A 9688-nucleotide genomic window follows, 5' to 3' on the forward strand; every position below is an offset into this window, starting at 1 on the left:
ATGTTTGATATGATTAAGTATTAAAATGAAAAATAGTATTCCAGTTCTTTGGAGCGCTTAATGCTCATACGCCCTCTAAAGGCCATGTTAAAGACGTGTGTTTCTCCAATGGTGTCCTCTTGAAGTTGATTGCTTTACATTAGAAAGTAAATCACCTCCATCAGATTTTGCAAAGTGTCATATTTCCTTTGAAATTTAGTGTCGTAAACAATCAAAAGTCCCCTAAATGCAAATACTCAAGTACATGTACCTTGGTATTTCAGTAAAATAGAGACTTCCTATCGTTGCGTTCAAGGTACAGATAAGAATCTCTAAATTTAAACACGTTAAATTTTACAAAATGCAGTTTGAAAAGGAAATGTGTGTGTACCCTGTGGTCTTGGTGTCTGGTTTTCCCATTACATGCCTGCATGCCACCAGATATTCATTTCCCCACTGGCAGGTCATAGTGGACCCCGAATCCTCAGTGTGTGACACCATTTCCTGCTTGACGGCTCTATCTACCTCCCAGCCCAGGAACCTTCGCTGAGCTCCGTCTTCAGGGAGGAGATGCCCCGGTGCTCATTAGAAATGTAAGTCAGAGCCTGAACAGTGTCTGTCTCACACCCTCTCGGGTAAGAAAAGAAATCACTCTTTTGCCTACAACCCTGTCTCTGACTCCCTCCCCATGTCTCTGTAGATGGTTCCACCTTTACTCACTGGAGCTGATGGCCTTGATGACACTATTAGTCTCTCATTAATGAGGATGGAGGAGGGGATGGATAGAGGGTTAGAAGGAGGAAAAATGGGATCCTCTTAAAGAGAGAAAAGAAAAATGGCGACTTTGGATGAACAACAACATACAGTAGTTTTACACTAAATCCCTTTCATGGACCCACATAACGTATGCTTCTTCTGTCATGAATTTCAGTCCTTAAACAATTCACACATTGTCCTTTTTACCAAGGCACAAAAGTCACCTTGTTGTCTTTGTCAAGCCATCGTGTGCACGGTTCCATCACTGGCTCTGTCTTTACTGCTTTAAACAGTAAAACCGGCGGACAGATTGTGTTGAGCATCATGAAACGATTTGAGCCACAGTTGCAGTTTAATCCATCCCATGTGACAACATTTGGAGAGTTATAAGATTTGCACAATAAAATTATGCATCCACTCTCATGTTAGCAGGAGGCTAAATGTGGTCGTCCCATTCAGGGTCTACACCGCCGTTACTGTCTCGGCTGTTAAACCGTGCGTGCGTGCGTGCGAGCGTGCGTGCGAGCGTGCGAGCCTTGGCTAGCCTCATTACCGGCTGTCAGTAGAGACTTCAGCAGCCTGGGGTGCAGCGCTTCTCCTGGTCCAGCACTCATCAGATCAGATTAAGGCTGAATCTGATTACATGGCCACACATTCCTCCTCAGCAGGCTCCCAGACAAGTGTTCACCTTGTCCAGACAAGTCCCCTCTCCCCTGCACTCCTTTGTCTCCTCTAACTAAAGCTTGTAGGATCAGTTAAGCCAAACACTTGTAATTAAGTGGATACAATACATGAGCTAAGATACTGTTTCTAGAGGGACAAATTATACTACAAATCTATTTTTTTAGGGTTCCAAGATGTTGGATTTTTTTTGCCAGTATCTGACATGCCGACTCTTTTGGCTGATAGCTGGTATTTTATGTTGATATTATTGGTATAATAGCAAAGTGTTCACATATTGTACATGCTGCGAAACGTGCGCATATTGCAAATGTGAAATCTTTTCTTTCATCTTAAAACCTCTGGAGAAGCCCATTAAGAAAACACAACTTGGGGCCTCGTTTCTTAGGATGAAGATACAGCGCGGAAGACGGTGCCGAAGACACACAGGAACAAATGTGAACATAAACACATCAATATTTCTGCGTCACAATCCACATCCAGGGTTTCTTTGCTGTTGGCCAATATAGCGCTACATGCTTTTTGGGATTGGTGTGATGATGCTTTATTCTCTCAGATGGAAAAAAAAAAAATGTGTAGGTTCTTTTTGTCTGTAGTTCCATAAGTAGCTGTGGTAACATGTAAGGGATGCGTATTTCATCATCAAAGTGTCTTCAAAGAAAAGAAGGAGGTAAGAAATGTTTCTTGCTGGGGTTTTTTTTTTCTGTCTTTTATTATCGAATCTACTGTCATAGTTCAACCATTCCCCAAGGGTGTTATTGACAAAATGTTTGTCTTACTCGAGTAAGTCACACATCTAATGGTGCCAAAATAGCAGCCAAAGCAGCAGGGAGACAAATGTGTGAAGTATTCTAAGTTTTCCTCATGATAATCCGTATCGACTTGTTTTCACAGCTTCTTCTCTCCAAGTCTCTCATTACTGAAGATATTTGTCCATAGTTGACACGTCAGGGGCTGCAGAGAGGAGCTGTGGAACACTGTTATTGATGACTGGAGGGATGGATCCATATCCCTCGCACATTATTATTCACCAGCCGTCAGTGTGGAGCAGACATCCTGGTTCTGGCTGCAGTAATCTTTATGTCAGAGTGATGTTCGCCTACAGGTGCAGGGGTCTGACGAGTGACTCTTAAAGCGATTCTTCATCCAAAGAGAGATTTTTTTATTTTATTTTTTTTGCCTTGCAAGTACCCACAAATAGGTCTCTTGAGCCAACAAGGATGTGAAGAAGTGTTCGAGTTTGTTTTTTAACTTAAATGAAAGTTTGATTTCTGAGCATGAGGCTGGATGAAGGAGACCTGGATTATACTGAATGATGTGCTTGAGAGATTCTAAACGGATGTGTAGAGCCCCAACCGCCGCCTGCATCGCCCCCCCCCCCCCCCCTATTCCCTACTGTTACACCGGCCTGCGCTCCCCTTCCATGAACCAGTCTGCCATCCAGTCCCCCATCAAGCTGGCTTGCTCTCCCTGCCTCCCCTTCCAGAAGCTTCCTTCTTCAGCTGTTATTAACATTTCCGTGTTTCTCACATTCTGCATTGTAAACTGTTTTCTTCTCTGTAACAACATCTACTGCACGTCTGTCCGTCCTGGGTGAGGGATCCTCCTCTGTTGCACACCCTGAGGTTTCTCAGATTTTTCCCTGTTAAAAGGGTTTTCTATGGAGTTTTTCCTCAGTCGATGTGAGGGTCTAAGGGCAGAGGATGTTGTTATGATGCCATGTGAAGCCCTTTGAGAAAAACTGTTTGTGAAAACGGGCTATACAAATAAAATTGCCTTGCCTTGCCTTGCCTTGTTTGGGGAGTTTTGCTGCTGTTGGTCACCCTCAGCTTCTCTGTATTTTGGTGTCAAAAGAGACGCAGCATGGATGAAAATAATCCTCATGAGCTCAAGACTCCTATCTGAGGGTACTTGAAAGGCAAAAATACACGTTTTGGGTTAATTATCGCTTCATGCCCTCTCACACACGCAAACAGTTGAGTCTAATTTCGACTTAAATTATAAAATAAGCTTTGAGTAATGCGATTTTGAAAGAACAACGCACTTTCGATCATTTAAGCGCAGTTGGAAGTGGGTGACCTCAATGTGTAAGAGGTGGTGTATCATATTTCTGTGCGTAAATAGAGCGCTTTAGGGAGGAAGCGTTTTTGTAGGCCAACCTGGGTGCCAGAATCGGCATGGGTTCCCTCAGCCAACAGCACACCTTTGATTTTGGATTGCTGCAGAAAAGTTGCCCCCGTGACGAACAGGGGCAACCCTCAAGGCAGTAGGTACTCCGCCGGAGCCCTCCTGTGCCTCATCTGGCTCAGCAGCGAGCGCACCTGGGCTCTAGCCTGGCACAGCTAGCTTTACCCATGTGAGCATTTAGCAGGATCCCCTCTGTCTTCTTAAACTGTTATCTTGACCCTATCACACCACAGAGCAATGTTATCTCGTCTGTCATCTCAGAAAGACGTTGCAGGACGATATTATCTTTAAGAGTTTTTTTCCTACTATCTTATCGGTGTGTGTGAAAATTTTCCAAATGATGAATATCGATGCGGTGGCCAACACTGTGGTGAACGATCTGCGTCTCAAAGGCAAACACTGTGATGCAGTTCTCCAAGTAGAGGATGTTGAGTTTGGCATCCATAAGGTCATCCTCTGTGACTGCAGCCCATACTTTCTGTAAGTTGTATTAATACGAGGCAAAAATCTGCATTTGTACCCCTGGTAAAGTTACCTGATTCTGTTTTTCACGCTGTGTCTCTGATCTCTGACTGCTGTTCACACCGGTATACACCAATCAGCCATTACTTTACGACCACTGAGGGATGAAGTGAGTAACATTGCTTATCCCTTCCCCCGATGATGTGTTGGATGCATGGCGAGACGACTAGGTTAGTGCATCTCCGAAACTGTGTTGGTGATGGTCTGCAGTGGTTAGTACCTTCAAAAAGCGGTCTAAGGAAGGATGACCGGTGACTCGTGGGCACAGAAGAGCTACTGTTGCTGCGTAGCTGCAGATCAGTAAGAGGGGCCATGCTGGCCCATGCTGGCCCCTGCTGGCCCCTGCCTACTGCCACAAGTGGCTGAAATGGGCCTATCAGCGCCAGACCTGGACCAAAGAGTAGCAGAAGAAGGTGGTCTGGTATGATGAATCACGTTCTCTCAGCATGCGTGTGACTAATCTGGGGTAGAGACGGTACGAGGATGCCATCAGTAGAGGCAGTGTGATACTGAGAAACCTGGGGTGCCAGTCACATGGTTGCCTCCTGCCTAAACACTGTTTAGGTAGCAGTATTCCCTACTTTCAAGATTTCTTGCATTGTAGCAAGAGACTGATTGGTTGATGGAGTGATTTGCAGGTAAAAATGCGTGCAAAAATACAAAAGAAATGATTAAATTCCAATCATCTGCCACATTTCTTTCTCATTTTTAGAGCCCTCTTCACACGCTGGTCGTCTTCAGACAAAAGAAGCTATAAGATTTCCGGACTGTCTCCTGAGACGATGCGGCACATCCTGGAGTTCATATACACAGGCTCTGCTGCAATGACGGAAGAGAACGTAAAGAACCTGCTGATAGCTGCTGATGAGTTCAGCATTTTATGTCTTATAAAAAAGTGCATCAGCTTTCTAGAGGAGAGGCTTTCCCATGTGAACTGCATCAACATCTGGCAGTTCACAAAGATCTACTATTCCCCTGGTCTCCGGGAAAAGTCATACTTCCACATCCTTGATCACTTTGAGGAAGTTGTCTGGCATGATGGTTTCCTGCAGCTATCTGTGGATGAACTCCACAGCATCCTCCACAGAGATGACCTCTTTGTGAGACTGGAGACCACCATCTTTGAGGTCATCCTCCGGTGGATAGCCCATGCGCCTGAAGACCGTGCCAGACACATGGTTACACTCCTACCCACAGTGAGTCAATAAGCACTCTACATCTTGCTGTACAATAGAAATAAAACATAATTCTGGTTTATTTACATGATAATTGATGATTGATGCTGGTTGGATTTACAGTTGTTGGGATAATCAAGATTTGTGCCCTCGATGGGAATATATGAGTGCCACAAGTTCAGTAGGCAGGGGAAGGCAGGTCCTGCTGATAGATGGACTCATGCAGTGAATCTTAGGGTCCTTCCGCTCCTACCCGACTCAAATTTAGGTTCAGTTTCTGCCTGTTTGAAGTTCATCTGCTGATGGGTAAACACAGCAATCATTCCAAAGTGAGCAGAGACCTTATCGAGGAGGTGGTGATGAGAATATTTTGGACACATCTAAGTATTCAATACCTTTAACTTTCTTTCTTTATTGGTATTTGGCAAGCTCGCTAATACAATCAGTATTAGGGGTTGTTTTGAGGGGGTTTACATTCTGGTTTCTTTCCTCTGTGTAGGTCCGTCTGGCCCTGACAAGCTCAGACTTCATTGAGTCCGTCATTTCCAATGAGCTGGTGTACTGCAACCGTGAGTGCCTGCCAACAGTTTTTGATGCTGACCAACTCATCATGATGGTTCAGAGGCCCGGTGTGTCCACCATCCGCAACCATCTTGCCTGCCCTCGCCTGCCAACTGCCTTCATGTTTGCCACTGGAGGCCGCACCAAAAGTTTTATAACCTATGACATTGAGGTGTATGACGTCCGTGTTGACAGTTGGATGAACGTTACAGACTACAGGCAGCATCCTCGTGCTTACCATGGTTCTGCCTTCCTCAGGGGGTGTATCTATTTTATTGGTGGCTTTCGGGAGGTGGAGTACTTGAACAGTGTGTGCAAGTTTGACCTGAACACTTTCACCTGGAGTGAGGTGTCACCCATGCACAGCCGTCGCTGCTCCCCAGCCGTAACGGTGCTAAATGGCTTCATCTACGCCATCGGAGGCTTTGGTGGAATTTCACGGCACAGAAGTGCAGAGTACTACAACTGGGACACCAACCAGTGGACTCTTATCGCTCCCATGCAACAACAGAGGAGTGACACCAGCTGCGCAACTTTAAATGGCAAGGTGGGTCAACAATGATCAAACTTCAGTGTGGAAAAAAATACACACACACACACATATATATATACACACACAGATATATATATATATATATATGTGGATACATTTATATTTGTGTGTATGTACATATTCATGTGTATGTATATATACATATATACACATAATATATACATATATTATGTGTATAAAATGTATAAACGTGTATGTGTTTATATGTGTGTGCATGTACACACGTATGTATGGATATGTATACATGTCTGTATACAAATATGTATGTATATATGTATATGTTTATATCTATGTGTGTATGTATACAAGTATATACACCTATGTATATACTATATACATGTGTGTGACTACACATTTATGTGAGTATATACATTCATTCATGTGTATGTAAACAAACATATTTACATGTATGCATAAGTATATACATTCATGTATATGTGTATGTAAACAAACATATTCACATGCATGCATACTTACGTATTTATATCTGTGTATGTATATACATATATGTATTTATTATGTACATGTATGTGAGTATATACATTTATGTATATGAGTATGTATGCATATTGATATATTCATGTATGTGTATGTATATAAACATGCATATGTACATGTATGTATATACTTATATATGTAGGTATATACATATGTTTGTAAGTGTATGTATGTATATACATTATGTATATATATATATATATGTGTATATATACATTTATGTTTATGTGTATATATAAAATATATATATATATATATATATACATATACACACGTATGAATGTGTGTATACACATGTGTGTAGGTATATACCTATGGATATATGTGTATGTATGTACGTATTTATGTATGTATGTATGTAAATTCATGTATATGTATGTATATGTACATTTATGCATGTGTGGATGTATATATGTATATATACATGCATATATACATGTATGTATATACATACATGTATATACTTATGTATACATATGCATTTAAATATGTGTGTATATATTTATGTATGTACAAATATGTATTCATGAGTGTATAAATCTGTTAAAACATGTATGTATGTATATAAGTATAAACATTTATATTTGTATATACATACATGTGTATCTACAAATATAAATGTATATGTCTATACATGTACTTACACATATGCAAATGAGTATGTATGTATGTATGTGTATATACACATATATTTGCTTGTATATGTATGTATGTAAACATATAGACACATATGCACAAATATGTACACACGTATATATGTATGTATATACATATGGTATACATATGTATGTATATATACAAACAGAATGTATATTTATAGGAACACATACATATATGTGTACACATTTATTTATACAGACATATCTATGTAAATTCATATATGTGTATGTATATTTACATACGTATACAGTATATGTATATGTATGTATATATACACATATGTATATACATGTTATCATACAAATGAGTGCATGCGTATATGTATTTACCTATGTACACATATGTATATACATACAGTATTGTGTATGTACATAAATACAGTATATATGTATCTGTGTATTTATGATATGTTTGCATGTACACATATTTGTATTTATATGTATATGTGTATGTATGTAGCAAAACATTATGAGTGTATATATACATATATACACATATATACACATATATACTGTGTGTGTGTATATATGTATATATATATGTGTATATATACATATATATACATATATATGTATATATGTATATATATGTGTATATATGTATATATGTGTGTGTACATATATATGTATATGTATGTATATATATATGTATATATATATATATGTGTATATATGTATATTTGTATATATATGTATGTGTGTATATATATACATATACATATATATGTATATATATATACATATACATATATATATATATATATATATATATATATATATATATATATATATATATATATATATATATATATATATATATATATATATATATATATATATATATATATATATATTAGATTACCATTACCATACCAGTCTGTACTGGACTTTGGAGGACAATTCATCATTGGCGTCAGAACATCATTTGATAATGAATTCTTAAATTTGGCCATTAAATAATTATGACCAGGATGTACTAAGTCCAATATACTTGAGGTACAAATACAGTATAATTATATCAATAAAAGGAATACCACAAAATGATATCTACGAACATGTAAATGTAATATTTTCCTCAAGAGATGTTTCTGGTCTCTGCACTAATTGTCCTCTTTTCTCTACAGATTTACATTTGTGGTGGATATAATGGTTTGGAGCCACTTCAGACAGCAGAGTGTTACGATCCAGAGACCAACCAGTGGACATTTATTGCACCCATGGCCTTCCGCCGCAGTGGAAACGGAATCGTTGCATATGCAGGCCACATCTTTGCAGTAGGGATACCAAGCACTCCCATTCACACCAATTAATAAGCAAATAAATCTTTGTATGTCAGACAGTCTGTTATTCACAGAATTCCAAGTATCACAGATATATGAAACTAGTGTCACCTCTTTTTAATTGTTGAGTAAATATCACCTCTGCTTTTCCGCCCACAGATCGGCGGTTTTGACGGTAACATCTGTCTGTGCGCTGTAGAGGCCTATGACCCGCAGACCAACACGTGGTACCAAGGGCCCTCCATGCTGACCTCCCGCAACAACTTTAGCTGTGGAGTGATTGAGGGAAAGCTCTTTGTTGTTGGGGGTTGCGACAGCTTCAACCCCTTGGCTCATGTTGAGTTCTTTGACGCTGCAACCAATGAATGGTCAAAGGCCTGTCCCTTGGAGACCCCCCGCACTGCTCTAAGCTGCTGCGTTGTCTCTGGACTTGAAAACATGGCCGATTTTACCATCCCTCGTAAAGACCTGCCACTGGTCCATCTGGAGGATGACATGTATAATGATAACCTGGCTGAGCTTCCCTCTTCTTACCAGATACTCTGGTAAAACAGCAACCACCCTGATGAAGTAACACCGAGAGAACTCAACCCACCCAAACCAGCAGATGGATTTGAACCCAGGAACTCTTTGCTGTGAGGCTCCATAGCTAAATCCCAATTCCCATGGGGAAGGGGGTTAACTTTCACAGACAATATTCTGAATCCGTTGAGATTTATGTTAACACCCCTTCAAAAATGAGAAGATGCCTCTCAAGGGGCTTTTCCTAATCAATAAATACTATGTTACCTCTCCATCTTCCTCCCAGGTGTCTCCTCAGTCCCGTTAGACTCAAGT

The 9688-nt window shown here is 40.1% G+C and overlaps 1 protein-coding gene across 4 annotated transcripts; it reads left to right on the plus strand.

Annotated features, from left to right (window-relative positions):
* The first annotated feature begins 526 nt into the window (after nt 1-526).
* LOC147240453 (kelch-like protein 10) lies at nt 527-9621 on the plus strand. 4 transcript variants are annotated; one of them, XM_086193012.1, is made up of 5 exons: nt 527-572; nt 4838-5321; nt 5800-6408; nt 8696-8845; nt 9011-9621. In XM_086193012.1, the coding sequence occupies exons 1-5, from the start codon at nt 550-552 to the stop codon at nt 9398-9400; spliced, it is 1656 nt and encodes a 551-aa protein (XP_086049138.1). In that variant the 5' UTR covers nt 527-549; the 3' UTR covers nt 9401-9621. The 4 variants fall into 4 exon arrangements, with proteins under 4 accessions (XP_086049138.1, XP_086049137.1, XP_086049140.1 ...); XM_086193011.1 differs by lacking the exon at nt 527-572 and adding an exon at nt 3835-4083; XM_086193014.1 differs by lacking the exon at nt 527-572 and adding an exon at nt 3951-4763.
* The last annotated feature ends 67 nt before the right edge of the window (nt 9622-9688 follow it).

Source organism: Aulostomus chinensis, chromosome 22 (assembly GCF_037954235.1).
Source record: "Aulostomus chinensis isolate RoL2024-O1b breed Wild chromosome 22, RoL_Achi_v1.0, whole genome shotgun sequence".
In the NCBI taxonomy this organism is placed as follows: Eukaryota; Metazoa; Chordata; class Actinopteri; order Syngnathiformes; family Aulostomidae; genus Aulostomus; species Aulostomus chinensis.